The sequence below is a fragment of the Microtus pennsylvanicus genome, chromosome 10 (genome assembly GCF_037038515.1).
Source record: "Microtus pennsylvanicus isolate mMicPen1 chromosome 10, mMicPen1.hap1, whole genome shotgun sequence".
In the NCBI taxonomy this organism is placed as follows: Eukaryota; Metazoa; Chordata; class Mammalia; order Rodentia; family Cricetidae; genus Microtus; species Microtus pennsylvanicus.
Window position 1 is genome coordinate 66455666 of NC_134588.1, and position 18728 is coordinate 66474393.

Here is an 18728-nt window from a genome sequence, read left to right on the forward strand (position 1 = left end):
TTTATTGATCTTCAGGATCTTTGCAAACCTATACCTAAGGGATGGTGCATAATGGAGAGGGGCTCCAGGAAGTAAGATAACATTACTACGTGCTTAGGACTAGAGACCTTGTCTAGAAGACTTCTATGGGTGGCTGACTCTCAGCACTAGTTCCAGCAGTTTCCCCTATCTTATATTCTGAAAAGGAAAGAAGAACGCTAACTTGAGGCATCACATCAAAACATCTGAACCTTAAGGAGGGATTCTAGAATTTTCTGTCCTTTACTACATTCCCAGGATCCATAAAAACAAAAACAAAACCCCAGAATACAGGTAGTGCTTGGTGCACAGTTGTCAAAATACTGTGTTTATTTTATCAAAGTAAATAAACCCATGCTGTCAGTATGTGTTGTCTATTTTAAAATTACATTTGTTTATTCTCTCTCTCTCTCTCTCTGTGTGTGTGTGTGTGTGTGTGTGTGTGTGCACTCACTCGTCTACGTGTGCAGCCTGACATGGCATGCATATTGAATTTAGAAGACAGCTTTTGGGAACTGGGTCTCTCCTTCCATGATGTAGGTCCTAGGGATCAAACTCAGGCTACCAGGCTTGTCGGCAAGATCCTTTACGTCATCTCTTCTGCCCAATGTCTTCTAGGTATTGATTTTGTGGAATACTGTTACACTAAACTCACAATTGATCTGTTACTTAGAAGAGCAGAGAATTCAGCAGAGGGTTGGGGTGGGATTCCTAATAACCGGATTGAAGGTTGGAACACCAGTTTGTGGTATGTGCACGTGTTTAATGTTTCTTAGACTCCTTACCCTCATTTACGAATTAAAGGTAGCATTTGTAGACTGTGTCATAGAGTTGCTGATGGGATCTAGCAAATGTCCTGACATACAGTAAGCACTCAATCGATGTTGCCTAGGAGTCAACAGGCAGGCTTCTTAGATCTTGCAAAGCCAGATTGCATTCAGCTGTTAGCGAGCCAACGGTGCCCCTGTATTTATAGTCAATAGTCCATACCTTCTTGTTTCTTTATATTTTAGGAAACTGTCAACCCATCCCTGTCTCTCCTCTTTAGAATTCTGCCCTGTCCCTACATAACTGATTCCTACAGTCTGCCTGGCTTGTAAGGGTTCCGTTCCGATTTCTCTGGTGTCAGGATACATACACACCACAGAAGCTCTGAGCGGGTAATGTGTCTCTTGAGAACTTTCATGACCTGTTGTTTCCTTGCTAGCTTCTGCAGGAACCAGGTCCTTAGCAGGTGACTATTAACGGAGAGAGTGACTCTGACACCTCCATCCCAGGCAACTCCTCGCTAGCTTTATTAAGGAGACACAAATGGGGAATTCAGATGGCTTCTCTCAAATCCAAAAGCGAGAACATGTGCTCTTAGGGGGGAAATCGCCGAGAAGGAAACAGAATTCTAGGTGCAGGTGCCTTTGGATACCATTCAGATTGTCTGCCTGTGTCTCCATACAAGTCGAGGACCATATGCATTACATATGTTGTCTATGTTAAAATAAAACACTGCAGTGGTCCAGCTGTTCCGAATTCTGTTTCAAAGAGCTTGTGGGCGCTTCCCAAGCAACACCACATAATCATCCTTGTACTGTCCCAGTCTGTTCTCCTGCAGCACGGAACACGAAAAACAAACGCTCTTCGCAACTCCGTTTCCCTTTGCACAAACAATGAAAACTGGGGGGGGGGGGGGGGGCGGTAAAGAAAAAGAAAACTCCAAGGTTGACATCACTGAGGGAAAACAGCCCAGACAAAAAGTTTTAGAAAGTCGTTTCCTGAACTCAGGGCACTGGGGTTACTTCCTTTGCCAATGTTTGGTGGGTGTCAAGAAAATGAAAATGAGTCTGAGTATTAGCGTGAACAAAATGGCGTCAGGAAGCTAGCGCACAGCTCTAAAATTCCAGCGAGGTTTGGAACGCTGCTTGCTCTGGGAATTACATACTAACCCTGTTTGCTGCTGTGGCTACTGATATGAAAGAGTTAGAGAAAGAAATTTAGGATTTTGTAGATTTTTCAGCACTAACTTTAACCTTTCCCAGCCTTGGTTTCAAAGTTACCCCCAAGTCCTTATTGGTCTGCGAGGGACGGAAATGCTCTAAAAGGGCCCTGTGGTTTCGTAGGCTACATGACTAGGGTGCGCCCCAACACATCTTTCAAAGGATGCTGACTGTCCAATTTGTGAGGCTTAGCTGTGTAAGGGTGTTTTAAGTACTCTGTGGTGTGGGATAGGGAACTGGCTTCAAGTTAGACATAGATGAATTGAGTTGACATTTGGTACCTCTATAGCATTAAGAATCTTCCATCCTACCAGTGACGTTGGTTAACAGAGACAGCCTGAGGGACCCCGGCTTATCAGCAGGTGTTGCTTACAGGTGGATCCTCATGAAAACCTTTACCTGAAGTTGGCCTAGAAAAAAACTGCAGTTTGACATTTAAGGAGTGTTTTAAAAACACTGTTTCCTACCGTGCAATCATTTTATGGACTTCATCTCCTCATTTAATCTCCTTTATTGAAATTCATGTAACGACTCCCCAAGAGACTCCCTGACATTTATGGTACTCTTTAGTTGGTTATGATGTCTGGGTTCAATTCAAGGTTGATAGTCTCTTTCTTTTTTCCTCATATGACTAGAAAAATAAGTAAGTTTTCGTAGTATCTTATATTAACAGAAAATAAATTTACATGTTCTTATTTCAGAAAACTGTATCTTAGATACATTTACAGTGTATTCCAAATAAATACATTTTTCTTGAATGCATAGTATAGTTTTTAAATTTAAAAGATTTTCCCACTGTTATTACCACAGCTCAGGGATTAGAAACAAAGGGCAAATAAATATCTTTATTTTGTAATGTTATACATTGGAGCTTTTCATGGGCAAATGAGAAAGAATTCTTTTGCTAAACATAACAAAGGCCGCTTATTCCTACATTGTCTAAGAGGGCTCTTTTCTCTCAGGAAACCACCCTACGATAAACTCGGGGTAGAGATTCTATTTCTGAAATTTAGAGCACACCCAAGGCTCTTGTTGCTTCCGATAGGAGCTAGAGGCAAGAGGAGAGCTAATGTAACTGGAAAGTCATCTGCGAGCCCAAACTGTAAATTAAAAGGTGACTTTGTATCTTTCTTGTATGGAGAATGTGCGCATGTCATATCTGCTTGACAGTGCAGGAGTGGACGCATGGTTTGGACAGTAACGAGCAATGACAGCAGTTCAGCCTCATCAGGAGACATGGGAGGACGAAATGACAATGACTGATGGCAGCTGGCTGTTTACAGATTTTTCTACAAGAGCTTTCCTTGGTGCAGTCAAGGAAGTAGGGGATCCTGTGCCCAGCACGAGACTGGCCCTGCCGTGCCTGCTGTCCTGAGGCACACAGTGGACCACTTGTCTGAAAGACAACTTCACTTCTTTTTGGTTTCTCTGGCTAGATTAATCTCATGGTGAAGGACCGAGAGAGGATGGTGTCTTTGGAGGCCAAGGGTCACGTGGCAGTTTTAAATTACCATGGCAAAACACTCAAGGGGCGGGGGTAAACAGGAGCATTTATTTCAATGCTAGCTTCATCTAACTCTTTGTAAGACAATTGTTTTGAGTAAAAAAAAAAAATCACATCACAACAGAGATTATTTTGTCAATAACCAAAGTCAAAATAACAACTGCTTTCTTTGTAAGTTTCCCTATTGCAATTACTATATTTTCAATGAATTGTCCTGCTATGACTTTTATAGTCTCAATTAATTAATTTTATATTCTTTAATATATGAGCAGAGATAAATTTTCTATATTTAATTAATTATGTATCTTACTGACCTGATAATTCTCAAACAATTAGGGAATCATTTGTTGAATGTCAGTCAATAAAAATGAATCTTCACTTAACATGTTCTCGTTAGCATGGGTTACGGAACTTGGAAATATTTGGACCTCACTTACTACAGAGCCCTTTAAGAAGCCATTTCATCTTAACAACAAGAAGAACGATGTGTGGTGTGCTGCAGGCCATACACAGTAAGTGGATGTTGAATTAATCTTTAGTATTGCGTTCCTGCAATGTAGCAACTGCAAGTTGACAATAGAAGACATAGCAAAAATCTCATAAAACAGAACCGTAGAAAACCAGGCAAACGACTATTAGAAAATCTACTAGGACAGCAGTGCATTGTGCAAAATACATGTCAGTTCACCCGGCCATCCATCCTCTCGTTCTAGAAACAAAACAAGCAGAGTCCTCACTCCCACTAAGTTCCCGCACTATAATAAGCTTTTCAGATGCCTCATCAGACATTCCAAAGAAGGGAAAGTCAAATCAAGTATCTTCTGGGAGTGGTGGAAAAGATCTGTCTGCTAGCCAGGGGTACATTTATGCAAAATAAAAGAGAAAAAAAAAGGGAGAAAAAAAGCAAATTAAAGAAAAAAAACAAACAAAAGGAATCAGAAGAAAAGACTACTGTTAAATGGTCAGGAGGAATGGTATGACCTACAGTCTTCTAAATCAGCATTCAGAGAACTCAAATACATATTTGCCTGCTCTCTTGACCAAATTGTCTACTCCCTCTAATGTGACGTTTTTCTCACAGTATGTTTTACGTAGGCAGCTTGACCCTATATGAATAAAGGAATTACAGACTCTCTTTGGTTAACAGTAGTATAAAGATTTTCCTGAAGTTTTAAAATATTGTTTTCCCTGGTTTTCAGAGGGTTACATTTAGAAAAAATTAATAGAAATGCAAATAAAGCTGTAGAGGTTATTGTTGTCATTGTTCTTGGGGAAGGAGTAGAACAGCATTTGAGAGGAGAATTCAAAATCCTCCTGGGCTCCGTGAGATCCTGGACTAGAAACCTTTGTGAATAGAGTATATGGACTTATGCGTGCCTTTAATTTGTCATTGTTGTGTATGGACCATGTATTACAGATCTGCATGCAGAATCAATCCTCAGTGGGTTTTATTTGAGGTATACCAGTAAGCCAAGTTGAATGAGCTCTCTAATGCTCAAATAATGCATTTACTTTATTAGTGGTAGCTTGTAATTTCAAGTATTGCTCAGGTAAGATCACTGGGTTTCCTATCTCATCTTTCTATCTGCCTGGTATCCATGGTGAGCACACCATTGGTAGCTGACCGTTCTAATCTTTGGAATGGGGAAGGAGAACCAACAACAACAACAACACATCACTGTGTCAAAGTGCAAAATGATCTGTTTTCAGGCATTAAGCAGTCGGGTAACTATGGATTCCATGAAACAATGGCATTGCTGGCCATTTCCTTGTAATAGTCATTAATTATTCTCGGAACGGAAAAACATCAGAAGTTCCTGGGTGGCTTTACTCAAAAGTTCATTTGATGCCAATATGAAAGCCAAGGAGAGGAGGCAATTATGCACACATGACATGCATCCTAGCTTCAGTATGGAAGCTTACATTTCCAACCTAAGGTCAGGAAAATAACATGAGAGCTCATACTACAAAGTCTAGACATGAGGGAGGTCGAAGAGGAGAGAGGAAGCACATTGCAGGTGTCAGATAATCGAGTCAGGATTATCTGAGCTGTGCTAGCTATAGGGGAGCACTTACCCTTCAGTCCAGCTAGAAGTTAGCAGGGTAAGAAGGAACAAACCAGAATAACATAAAGACTAGCAACAAGGCTCAGGAAAGCAGACAGGAGTTCTAGCCTAGCAGCTATCGTTCTTGGGTTTGAGCAAAGATTGCACGAGAAAACTTAAAGTAAAACAAAACAACAACAACAAAAAATCAACCTCCCCCAAATCAACGGTAATCGAACTCCCCCTAACTGGTTGAAGATTATCTTCGTGGTGATAAAAATAGAGCAGTTCCCAGCAACGTCTAACTCGGGGTGCATGTTGTAGTTAACAGTAGTTAGTTGAGAAACAGACATTAAAACAACTAAATGCAAGCACTATATTCAGCAATCATTGACCAAATGGCAAAGCTTAACATACCTTCCTTCCCCAACCCACACCGAATGAGAATTGCATTATTTCTGTATATTGTTTCTCTAATACCCACTGACAGGGATAAGGTATCTTTTACGAGTAGCCACTGGCACAGTGAACTGTGGCAATACTCAACTCCAGATTTGGGCATATCCAAAGTGTGCAACACTGGCCTTAGAAATTGGAGACTTAGAAGTATTTGTTTAAAAACAAAACAAAACAAAAACATCTTGTGGAACTAGGTACCACCTCATAAAAAAAAAACTTAACTAAAGTGGAAAAAAATAAATCAACAACATACATACAAAATAAAAACCACAGAAGAACAAATGGTCTGAGAGGTGGGCAGGGACCTCCCCAGACCTTTGCAGAGTCACAGACAAACCAATCAACAGCAGGGTCTATTGTCCCCAGGTTTTTTCAATTCTATATCACTCTTTCTTAGATGTGTCTTTTCATTTCGAAATTGAACTTTTGAAATTAAGAAAAAAAAAGTCAATTGCCCCCAAGAAGTCAGTTAAACTGAATTTGGAAGCAGCCCAAAACACAGATTCTCAAAAGTCTCCCAAACTGTAAAATGTCCGGTTCTCCAGATCCCTTGGAACAGACAGTGAAAGGACAGATTGGAGTGTTTCTTAATTTTTTTTTTGTCCCCCAAACGCTTCTATGTGGCTTCTCTTTTCTATGTGGCCTCTGTTGGCTGTGTAAATTCTGACACAGGGATCACCCTGTGAAGTCACTGAAAAGTCTTTAAGATCGGTCTCTGGTAAGAATGGGCAGGATTTTCACAAATATTCAGAACCAAGATTTAACTAGGCGTGTGCAGTCAGGTAAGCAGCAGCGACCCTGACCTTGTGCAACTTAAGGAAACCTTTTTAAAATGCAATACTTGATTTTCTTTTACTTGCTCTTTTTAAATCTTTTCTTTCTCCCCCTCCCCTTTTCTTCCTAGCTAGAGAATCTGTGCTTGTGTTCATCTGTGAGATGAAAGGTAAGTAAAGCAAATCAACGCAATGTAAGTGAATGGCCAAAGTTTACTGTTTAGAACTACACTAGAGTTAATATTTACTTTCCCTTGCTTTGTGGTCCTCAGTGACCAACACAGCTTAAGTTTGCCCGGTACTGAGAAGTTCTGGGTATACAGGATTGGATCCTACACATAGGGAAGCCTCAAGCAAATAAGGGTGGGCTTCCCACGCACACACACAAAGCTTGTCCTGTTTGATGGTGATGGTTTGAGATAATACAGGCGGCCATGCCTGTTCTGTGGCAAGTTCCACAAAGTCTTATGAGCCCTGCTTGAAGCCACCCTTTGCTGTATGTGTGCTTGCCAGGCAGAACCTCCTTGTGACGCCATGGAATGCAAAGCCCGGGTTCCCTTTCTGATCTTCCCTGTTGCTTTTGTTTTAGCCTTAACTGCAAAGGCATAAGGACTGAAGGCGGGCTGGTTACATCTTCGCTGATTTCCTTTGCTGGCTTCTGAATTTGGGGAACAGAAGCACCCTGCCTGTCCTGTGGTTGCAACAGACAGAATCTGAAGCAATGGGTGTGTGTGTGTGTGTGTGTGTGTGTGTGCTCTGCTTCATTGTCAATGAAGCAAGAGTAGGGCCGTGGAAATCAGCATCACTGGGTTGCCTTTCTCACAGGGCCACTATGCACAGCCGGGAAGACTGGGTACCGCACAAGCAAATGAGCGCCATTCACATCTTTGACTGTGAGAAAAGAGACTCCTGGAGTGAGCAATTGGAATGGTTGCATGTGGTGGCCTTATTCTTCAAGAACCAGGTGGCTCTGAAGGCACCTCACACTCTCTGAAGGCCCTTCACTCCTAGGCAGAGCTTAAGAGGTCACCAGAGAAGAAGATGAATTATCCCCAGGTTCTGATCAGTTTTATAGGCATATCCTATTTCATTTGTCTGGACTACCTTGTTTATTCTATACTGTAGACCCTATAAGGATGAGCTTCTTATCCTCCAATCCTACCTTTCAGGATTTCCTGGATGACCCTTCTAAGATATTTCAAATGGGGTTGTGACATGTATTGAGTCACCGTGCACTCTGTTGAATCCTATCTCTTGGTTTCCAAGGACCTAGCCTTCAGTTTTAGAATGAACTGTATCCTATCTACATGGGGACCTCGATGGTTGGACCTCATGCGTTTCTATGAAGGCTTATCCCTCTTCAGAAGCTTCTGTGGGTCTTTTAAATTCTTTTGTGGGAGTGGCGCTAGGGTCTTAGGACAGAGCCTTGCATGCTCCAAATACATATTCTATCACTGAGTGACATCCCCACTACCTTTCCCTATGACACTCCGTATTTCTCTTCCCTAGATTAGTGAAGACATGGAGGGCCAACCGCAAGCCATGCAGCCATTTCTTACTGTAGGTGGATGGCAGAATACAGACACAGGGTGCAAGTGAAATGACCTCAGGAGAATCGGAGATCATTTGGAAAGAGGAGAATTTTCCAAATATCATTTGAAATAGCTCTTTCATGAGGTTGATTGGAATGGTGATAATAATTAGGATTTTTCTCATACAAAGATAATTCAGGACGAGGGTGTGGCGGGTAATGTTAGTTCCGGAGATGTTCATAAGAGACTGTTAGGCAGTGAAGGGGAGGACCCTGTCCCACAGATGCCCTTTATTTAGATATCAAATAAATATGGGGTATGCCTTATGTCACTGAAGATCCTAAAGAATGCAGTTCAGGGGTAGTTCCTTCAGGGTTATCCCCTCTGCCCTGGCTCCAAGCTCATGTCTTCCTTATTCTTTCACGGTTTTCTGTGTGGAGAGCTGCTGTGTGCTGTTATTTGTCAGGTTGCACTAAGGAATGACTCTTCTTTAGGAACCCACTGGAAATGGAACTGGCAGCCCCCACTGGATAGCCTGCCTCCCCCAAAGGCTCTTACCCTTGTTAGTTAGAAATATCCACAGCAGTGAGACTCGCTAAAAGCTAATTTCCCTCCGTAGTTTCTGTAGCTGTAGAATTGTGGCAGCCCAGGTTTGGCCTGGGAGCAAGAGTGGAGACACTGTACAAGCATCCCACGGAAGTACAGCCTCTGCTTTGGGCTCCCTGCCCGTGTCTTCCCCTCTGCCATCTTATTCTTGCCGCCTCAGTCTGGAAGTCAACTCCCTACCATTTGGACTTGAGCTCTGAGAAGTCTCGACTGTCAATTTGCCTGCTGCCCATCCCCTCCAGTCCTGTTCTGGTGAGTGACCACTGTGTGACTAACATCTGTTGTGGTATTTGTCGATGTGAGAGATAGTCCCCTTTGGGGGGTGTGACTTGTGGGTGATATGGACATCCTCTGGGATGCAGATGCTGTAAGAGCAAGGGCTTCATGGGACTTCCTCGTTAGGATGTCTCCTTGCTGAACAAGTGCTCACTGACTCTGCTGAAAGGGGGATTCTCACACTAAAATAAGAATCCAACATGACAGCTGCTAGGCGGGACTCGCACCCCAGGTCCCCCTAGATAAAGTTGAAGACCTCTGTGTGGAATAAACATGGGTCTGTAAATCTCTCATTTTATTTTTCTTTTGAAAATAAATGTCTTTAAGAAGCCTCTGCCTCTGGCTTTCACCTTAAGCTGGGTTTAGAAATATTGGGAGAAAAGTGCCCACACTTTGGGGCAAACAGTGGCAGGACAAGTAAAGAGACACAGGCGAGGGGAGAGACTGCAGAAGAACTGGGGGCTGTTTTTGGGTCTCCGATATTTCTGCTCAGAATGTGATTTTAGGTATCGTGGGTTTTTTTTCCCTACCACTGCATGTGCTAATGTCATCATTTATTTTTAAATGGTTCTAAATTGCAGATTTAAGTTTATTTCAAATCGTCCCTATTTTTAAATTCCTTTTAATAGGAGAAGACGAAGCAACGGTTTACGGAATCTACCATATTTGAGGGACTCAAACAAATACGCATTTGGCTGTGAATTCCAAACTCTTGGCAAAACCAGAAGATAGGCATGGACATAAAATATACATTCCTTTGTTTAGTCCTTGGTAGAGAATGTCAAGTATTGCACTTTAAAATTACATCATCTAGTATTTCGCCCCAAGTTTTGACCTGCATTAGCTACATGCTCCTAGCAAACACAATTTTGGAATCTTTATATATACACATATACATATATAAGCAACTAGGTTTTCTCATTCAACCTGGGAAGATTTACTTTACAGAACTATGTTTTTGTTGTTGTTTTAAGAAATGGCATATTTACTTACAGAATTGTGAGATGGGGGCGTCCAGCTGAGGAACATTTCCACCCTTGGCGTTGAGCTTCTGCACCTGGGTCGGGGGCACAGGTTTGTGCGACTGCCCCGTGGCCCGGTACATGGCTTGGACCCACAAGATACGATCCTGCTCGTCATCGCTTGCAAATATCACCGTGTCTCCTTCTTTGACGGCATTGAAGAAGGCTCGGCCACCCTCCAAACCTGCACGGAAAGGAAGAGCAACATCAGCAGCGCTGAGAAAATTCCGGTGGGGCGCGGTCCTTAGAAAGCAATCGCTCCAGCTTTTCTTTGGGCCGGAACTGGGAGGAGCAATTTATCCGACTCCCGGACAGGGCATCTGTGAACTGCTTGGCCACTGAGTAGGGCCAGGGTAGTAAAGGAACACTTTAAGGGGGGCTCATGTCTTTCTTTGGCTGGAGGCAATGCAATAAGCAGACTGGTTAAACACCTGCCTAGAAAACACTTGAGCCTTCCCTCATATTGAAAAATAAATCTCCATTTTCATCCCTGCCAACCATCGTCACCAATGCCATTACACCAACCGCTTCTCTTGGTCCCTTCTCCCCTCAGCTACTCCTCTGTTACTCTCTTTACAGTGATAGGAAGCTCTCCACTGAGGCTGCTCAATTGTAAGTGCACACATCTAGATATTTGGAACAACCGCAACTTCTGATCCATGGGTCTGCAGGGGAGCCCGAGACCCTGAGCTTCTAGCAAGCTCTGATGAAGCAGATGCACGGAAGTGGGGGTGCTGAGGATCACTTCTGAGCAGCAAGGGACTCTCTCCCTCAGGCCTTAAGGTCCCTCTAATCAAGCGGCAGCTCGCCTAAAATCCGTGTTGTCAAGGCCACCAATGACGCTAATTTTGCTATATCTCAACATGAAATCCTAATTCCACTCACTGCATCACATGATTGACAGCGGTTGATACTCTTTATTGTTGAAACATCTCTTTAATTGGCTTTCAAGAACCCTGATTCCGCCCCCCCCCCCCGTGCCTCCCGGTGGGTGGGCATGCGGCAAGATGCTCTGTTTTGTTTACTGTTTGCTCTCTGTCTTCCTCCTTCTCACCTTTACCTGTGGAAGTGTCCTGATGTTCTTTCTGTTCCTTCATCCCTTTACTGATATAGTCCTGATGATGCCATCCAACCTTGAGGTGCGAGGAATGGACCGAGGGTCCTTGCATTTCCCTGAACTCTGGCGTTCTCCCTTCAACTCCAGACATAGATTAGTGGTAGCTTTCTGGGTTTGTGCACATGGATGGATATCTTAAGCATGCCACGCCCAGTGCCGAACTGCTGATCTTTGTTCTAACCTTCTTTCCACTTGTGCAGAACTGGACCCATCCAGCTCATAAAGTACAACCTACAAACTTTGGGCTAGTTTTGATTCTGTCATTAATTTCTCCCATGGGCATTGAGATGCTGATGCGACTAGCCTTGGGTCACCAGAATGAGGACTTTTCTGTTTTTACTAGTGCTGGCTTCTGAATGTGGCTGTAATTACCTTGAATAGTGTCCTACCTCAGTTGGTCACCTCCAGCCCTAGCATCAATCCTCAGTATAGAACCCAGGCTGTGCTTACAACAATGGCTCATACTATTTCTCTGCTCAATGCACCAGAGGCTCTAGCCTATTGAACTAAAACCCCAGGTTCTGCCAAGGTTTGCAATGCACCTCAATTGATTCTCTGCCACCTGCAGGCTCTCCTTTCTTCTTTTCACGTATGCATCTTGTGGCTGCACGATTCACACCCCCTCCTCCTACTTGTCTTTGCTTTAAAGTGGCTTCTTAGGAGGTCTTCTTTGGCTTCTATCTCTGATAACCTAGCTCTGTTATCTTGACTAATTTTTTTCTCTATTATTCTTTTTTAAAAAGATTTATTCATGGGTGTACGTGTGTGTGTATGTGTGTGTGTGTCTGTGTGTCTTTGTAGTTGTGGCCCCACATACCCATGGGGACCAGAAAAGGATGTCAGATCCCCTGGACCCGGAGTTACAAGTTGTATGTTGATGTGAGTGCTAGGAACCACATTTTGGACATCCGGAAGAACAGGAAGTGCTCTTAATCATGAAGCCATCTCCCAGCCCTCCATGGATCTTAACTAGCTTCTAGTAAGCTCCACAATTTACTTTGCATCATAAGGACAAAAGTTTTATCTTATTTAACCTCTTCCATTTCTTAGTATCTAGCATAATGCATGGCACAAAGCAGGTGCTCAACAAATACTTATTGAATAACTGGCCCTGGTTTTTCCATGGAGAGTTCTCAAGGTAAGTGTTCAGGACAATGGAGATAGACACATTTGTCTGGGCTTAGGCCAAAGACAGATCAAGTCCATCAACATACTTTTGAAGTCTGTGTTTTCAGTGAGTAGGTTCTCTAGCCAGGCCGAACGTTCATATCTTCATCAGATATGTACCATATCTCCACTAATGGAGAGCCAAGAAGCACATGAATGACAGGCTAGCATCTCTGAGTAGCCAGTGAAGACCAGTCAGGAGTCTGGGTGCTGTATTGCTGAGGGCTATTGTGTCCTGAAGACTTCCCCATAGTGCTCATTGTGTCAATTCAGGGGTCGTTTCTACCCTGTGGGGAGTTTTCATTTATAATGGCCAGGGGACAGGAGCAATAAATAGCTATCTGGTTTTTTTTTTAAATTACACTTATATGTCTGTGTGTATGAACATACGTATCTACATGCAGGTGTCTGTGGAGACCAGAGGAGACCATTACATTCTTTGGAGCGGGAGTTAGATGTGGTTGTGAGTCATCCAATGTTGGTGCTGGAACCTGAACTGTGGTCTCTCTGCAAGAGCAGCAAGCACCTTAACCGCTGAGCCATCTTTTCAGCCCCAGCCACTTCTTTACAAAGAGGATCAAGTGTGACAATTTCAAAGTGGCCCTAAGAAGGGCTTTCCGATGGTTTTTATCCCGAGGAGGTGTTTACAATGGTCTGCAATGCCTGGCCTAGGAAGGATAGTACAAACTTAAACTGGATACCCAGGGAGCCTCAAGGAAGACACCAGAAGAGGGAAACTTCCAAAAATAAGGAAGAACTTTGAGGGATACCTCTGTCTGAGAAATGAGCATCAAGGAGCCGAGACAACATGTACCTCCTTTCATGGTGACCTTGGAAATATGCCACCATGCTACAATCAGTAGACACCAGGGTTGGCCTTGCTTGAGAGGCCCTTCTCATGGCCTCAAGCCTCTCTGCCCCTCGGGCCTGTTGATGGACATGGGGCAGGATAAAACTTCTGAAGCAATGGCCAGAAGGACAATGGAGGATACATTTAGAAAGCAGGGAACCTTCACTACTGTAATCACTCAGGGCAGAGAGAAAAAGGGCACTGTTCCCTAATCTTTATTTTACCCACCCAATAGCCCTATGTAATCTGAATATTAGTATTCCCATTTTATAGGTGAGGAAACTGAGTCCCAGACAAGAGTACAAGTACCCACTGGATACAAAACTAGCCTGTAAATGCAGAAGTGAGTTCCTGATGTACTTCTGTCTGTCTGGCATCAGAGCCGAGGAATGCAACCGTGGAAATATCCTGAATGCCTATCATTTTATTTGGAGACTTAACTGTGTAAATGAGAACTATTATTGAACCAGAGAGAAGTAAAGGGGCGAATTTTTACTCTAAGCTCTAAAGGGGCAGTACACAAACCAACTTATGGCTGTCCATCAGGCCTCTGGGTCAGCATGCTAACGCTGTCCATCAGGCCTCTGGGTCAGCATGCTAACGCTGTCCGTCAGGCCTCTGGGTCAGCATGCTAATGTTGTCCATCAGGCTTCTGGGTCAGCATGCTAACGCTGTCCGTCAGGCCTCTGGGTCAGCATGCTAACGCTGTCCATCAGGCCTCTGGGTCAGCATGCTCACACTCTATCAGGCCTCTGTACCAGCATGCTAAGGCCCCTAAACAGGTAGTTTACTGAACACAGATGTCTGCATCTCTGTGACTGCATCCCACACAAGGAGTTCCAGTCAGACCTTTACTTACAGTAAATAAGAAATAGGCTGTCATGGTGCTCAACAACTTCTTTAATAGCCCGCAGAAAGCCAAGAGGCAGTAGAAGACAGACCCTAATGTCTTTTTTGACTAACAGGCTCACCTTGCAAAAGCATCCCCTGTTCTCTGACCATACTGGCTACATTGTTAATTTGCTTATGTCTCCTTGTTTAAAGTTGGCCAAGTGCCTAGTATACAGGAATCCCCTCCAAGGCTTCGGGAAGTATGAGGAATAAGCATTACCTCTTCCTGGCTCCTCAGTAAGGACCAGGGATGTTTGACAAGCACTCTCCAATACAGAGTTAAGGGGCTAGGGCCTTAACTCAGTGGCTGGGTGCTTGCCTAGCAGGTACAAGACCCTGGTATCCTACTCCAGCATCAAAAGAAAACAAAAAATTCCAAGTTAGAACTTTCTTAGCACAAGAGAATTATCAAATTTCCCCTTCCAACCAAATATTACCAGGGAAGTAAATACGATTTAGCACAAGAAAAGGCAGAGAGAAGCAACCATTGCTACCCTCAAGAACACAATCAACTTTCCCCTTACATCTTTCACAAGAAATTACATCTCATGGAATAAATGTGGAAACAACAAAAGAAGCTTTAGAAGATACACGCAGGATGGAGCACTGGCTGGGTGGTTAAAAGCCCTTGTGATCTTGTAGAGGACATAGGTTCAGTTCTCAGCACTTAAACAGCAGATCACAACCATTTTTAAGCCCGTTTCCAAGGCATCTGATACCTCCTTCTGGCCTCTGTGGGCACTGCATGCATGCGGTGCACTTACATACATGCAGGCAAAACCTCCATATGCATAAAGTAAAAATAAATACAAATTTAAACAGAAGACAATATTCAGGTGTTGTTCCTGTGTGTGTAATAGAAGCCCTGATGTAATCTGCAAATCCCCTGGTAGCTTTGCATGCACAAGACAAGTGCAAGGTGACCTGGGTTAAGTCCAGGTCCTGGCTCCACTCTCAGAGAGACTGTGATCTCCCCAATCACTTAATTTAAAAAGAAGGCTAATGCTTCTGATCCCTCTCCCTGGGGGCTGTGATGGGCACTTAGCATGGGCACCCGAAAGAGGGGGTATGGCCTTCTGAGCAGAGTCCTGGGATGAGATGGCATCGGTACCCTCCTCACCCTGGCCTTCTGCCCTCCACCTCTGAGACATGTGTCTCAAGCACAGTTGAGTTTACTTTTTAAAAAGATATCTGAATGAGATAAGAAACTTGACAGGAATGCTAACTACCACACAATGCCCCAACGGCTGGCGTTTGAATGCAGAATCCTGTCCTGCGATGCCGTGTAGAATTGCTTGTTTCAAACTCCAGTTTGAAAGCCCATTATGAAATATAACCCACTATAAGTTCATTATGAAATTATACGTTCATTATGAAAGCTTCTGGACAAAAATGTTAACTTGATCTTACAAAGTCAGCATTCTACAGTGGCTTCCATGGCAGGATGCAGTAACAGAAACAGGAAAGGATTTGACAGTTTGAATACTCCAGGGCCAGGGATTTGAGAGGACCGATGTCCCTAGACAGGAAGGAGTCAAGTCTTTTGTCATGTTTTTGGCTTAATAACCCATAATAACCCATCTTCTCTCAAACTCCTCTTTTTTTTAACCTTTTTCTTTTCTTCTTCTTTTTTATTTTTTTTTTTAAATTTCTGTGTATTTTGTTGCACGTGGAAGAGCAATATGGGAGTTGCAGAGAAGGTTTTGGGCCAAATGATGCAGTGTGGTTGGAAAAGCCTTGTGTAGATTTGGCATAGAAATGAACTTCTCCGGGAGAGGGCTGCTTGTTGTTCATTAATATGCTGAAATGATTTCGCACGCCCCCCCTCCTCGTTCTTTGAGACTGATTTCTATTCAGCTTTCTGGGAGAAAAATAAAATGGGTACGGGGAGAGGTGCGATGGGGCAGGATGTGGAACGCACGCAATGTAGAGCTTACGAGAAATACCACCTCTTGCAAGGCTGTCTTCGCTGCGTAAGCCCAGGCGCTTCGACGCCTCTCTCAGAGAGGTAACTTCCAAGGAACGGAGGAAGTTTCTTCCTCAAGTTCCATCCGCTAACCTTGTGTGTTCCCAGATTCTGGCCAGCGGGCATCACGCACAGAGGCAGTTTCTCTTACACACCAAAACACAATGACACACACTGGGGCCAGAGAGGCGGCACAGCTAGGGGTTTAGGAGTTGACTCTGCTGGTGTAGCGCTTGTCATGCAAGAGTGAGGACCTGGTTTCCAACACGCGTGTAACAGCTGGGCTTGTACCTGTGAGCCTAGTGCTGGAGAAGGTGGAGACTTTGGCATGTGATGGCCAGCCCTCCAGCCTAGCCAATCACTGAGCTCCTGCTTCATTCAGCAAGAGGACCTGTCTCAGATGATAAGGAGAGCCACTGAGCAATACACCTGACTCCCGACTGCAGTCTTCACATGCACACACATGTATACTCATATGTAGATGGACATGTACCCACACACCACACAATCTCACACAAATGCAGTCCCTGGTATACAAGTATATATTTTTTTCCCTGAATATTTTTAGAACCATGCAATAGTTCATCACTGTGGTCCCAGGCATGCATATATATATAAAACACATTTTTGTATATATATATACAAAATGTGTGTTTCCAACCAGAGGCTCTCTGATGTAGCCTGGGAATGGGCGCGTGTACCTGGCTGGGGGTCAGTGTAATCCACGGTGTAGCCGTCCAGCTGTAGGAGTTCCTGGGGCTCTGCTTTCTTCTCGCGATAGCTGCACATGGCAAAAGTGTACTGGCTGACCTGCAGCAAGAGAAAGCAGACCGTGAGATGGTGCCAGAAACGCTCGCCCCTGTAGAAAATGTCCCACATCTAACTGAAACCCTGGTCCTCCGCTGTCTCCTTCACACTGGATGGGGCATCTGACAGTGGCCCACGAGGGCTCAAGGGGTTCACATGTGGCCTGCCTGTTAGAGTCTCTCCTGGACACTTAGGGGTGCTTGGGAACGGTCAGGTGTCATTACTGTTATTTGGCTTTCCTTTGTGCCTTGAACGCGTGCATGCTCATGGGGGCGCAGACGTACGTGTGTGCATATGGGGGTCCATTTCCATGTATGTGAGCCTGTGTTCGGGGGGGGTCGAAGGTCAGCCTCAGGTGTCACACATGAGGAGCCATCCACCCTGTTGTTTGACACTGTTTCTGACCAGGCTGGGATGTAAGGCCAGCAGGCCCCTTTTAATGTGGATTCTGGGTGGTCTCTCTAGCCTCTCATTCTGTCGAGACAGGTCTCCCTATATAGCTCAGCTTAACCTTGAGTTTCTGATTCTCCTCCTTCACCTTCAGAGTCATGGGGTCACACTGTACCCCACCACACTCCACAAATGCTGTTCTTACAATGACTGGGTTGACATGCACACCTTGGCGTTCTGTTGTGGCACAGAGCTGACCGAATGGCAGCAGTTTTAGGAGTATTACCTAAAATAATCATGGCCGGGCTGGGCCTACAATGCCTATAGCTACAGTAGAGATATAGTAACAGGCTTGGCTGGAAGTTAGAAAACAGAAGGTAATTTCTTTAGAGCTGTCTCAAAAGCTGGGAAGACGGCCTGGTGGATCAAGCACACAGCACGCTAGCACGAGAACCGGTGATTGGTTCCCTTGAACTCATGGAAAGTCACAGCGGGTGGCGAGAACCTGCAATCCAATGTCCCTATGGACAGAGAGCAGCAGACACAGGAGATGTCCAGAAACCCACAGGCCAGCTAGCCTGCCCTACACAGTGAGAAGCAATAGGAGATCCCGAGTCAAACACGGTGAGGGTCAAGGACTGACCCAAGGTCGCTTTTTTGTCCTGCACAGTGGCACATTCATGTATGTGCTCACAAAATATATGCTCTCTCCCTTTCTTTCCTTCTTTCTCTCTCTCTCGTTCTCTCCCACCCGTATACATATATAGTAAGCACTTCTTTTGCAGATGTATCTCACATCAAGTTTCTCATTTTGTCTCTGGCTACCTACAGCTATTGAAGGGGCGCTTGCAGCTACTTGGTAAAGTCTCCCCTCCATCACAGACAAGCGCAACAGTGACATGCTGTCACAAGCAATGAGTGCTCGACTGCTAGGTGCCAGTCACAGGCGGGCGTCCCCAGCCCCCGATGGCATGGCCGTTGTCGCTGGTGCCCTAAATGGCAGCCCTAGCTTTACGGAGATTGGCATTCCACGGCAGTGCAGGGTGGCACTCCGAGCTCCAGGCCTGCCTTCAGGACCCTGTTGTCATTGTGGATCCAGAACTGGTGAGGATGCTTCACTTTTCTACATCTGGCCTGTTGGCAAGGAGCCTGTGGCAAAGCAGGCCTACCCCTATTTTCCAGCCAAGCTCACAGGCACATTTACCATCATCGGAAGATGTCAGATGCCTGGCTGAAGGACTGCCACGTCCCTCAACCCTTACGTCCCTTTATTGGAAGAGACGTTTTCTAAAGCAGACTCTGAACCCAGCTAGGGAC

The 18728-nt window shown here is 44.5% G+C and overlaps 1 protein-coding gene across 13 annotated transcripts in view; it reads right to left on the reverse strand.

The window, feature by feature from the left end:
* Positions 1-18728, reverse strand: part of Cadps (calcium dependent secretion activator) — a 444098-nt gene that overhangs the window by 145377 nt on the left and 279993 nt on the right. For all 13 annotated transcript variants that reach the window (XM_075988597.1, XM_075988589.1, XM_075988596.1 and 10 more), the window contains exons 10-11: positions 16916-17024; positions 10195-10407 (exon numbers count right to left, since the gene is read on the reverse strand). In XM_075988597.1, coding sequence (XP_075844712.1) covers positions 10195-10407; positions 16916-17024 — 322 coding nt within the window. The remainder of the gene's footprint in view (positions 1-10194; positions 10408-16915; positions 17025-18728) is intronic.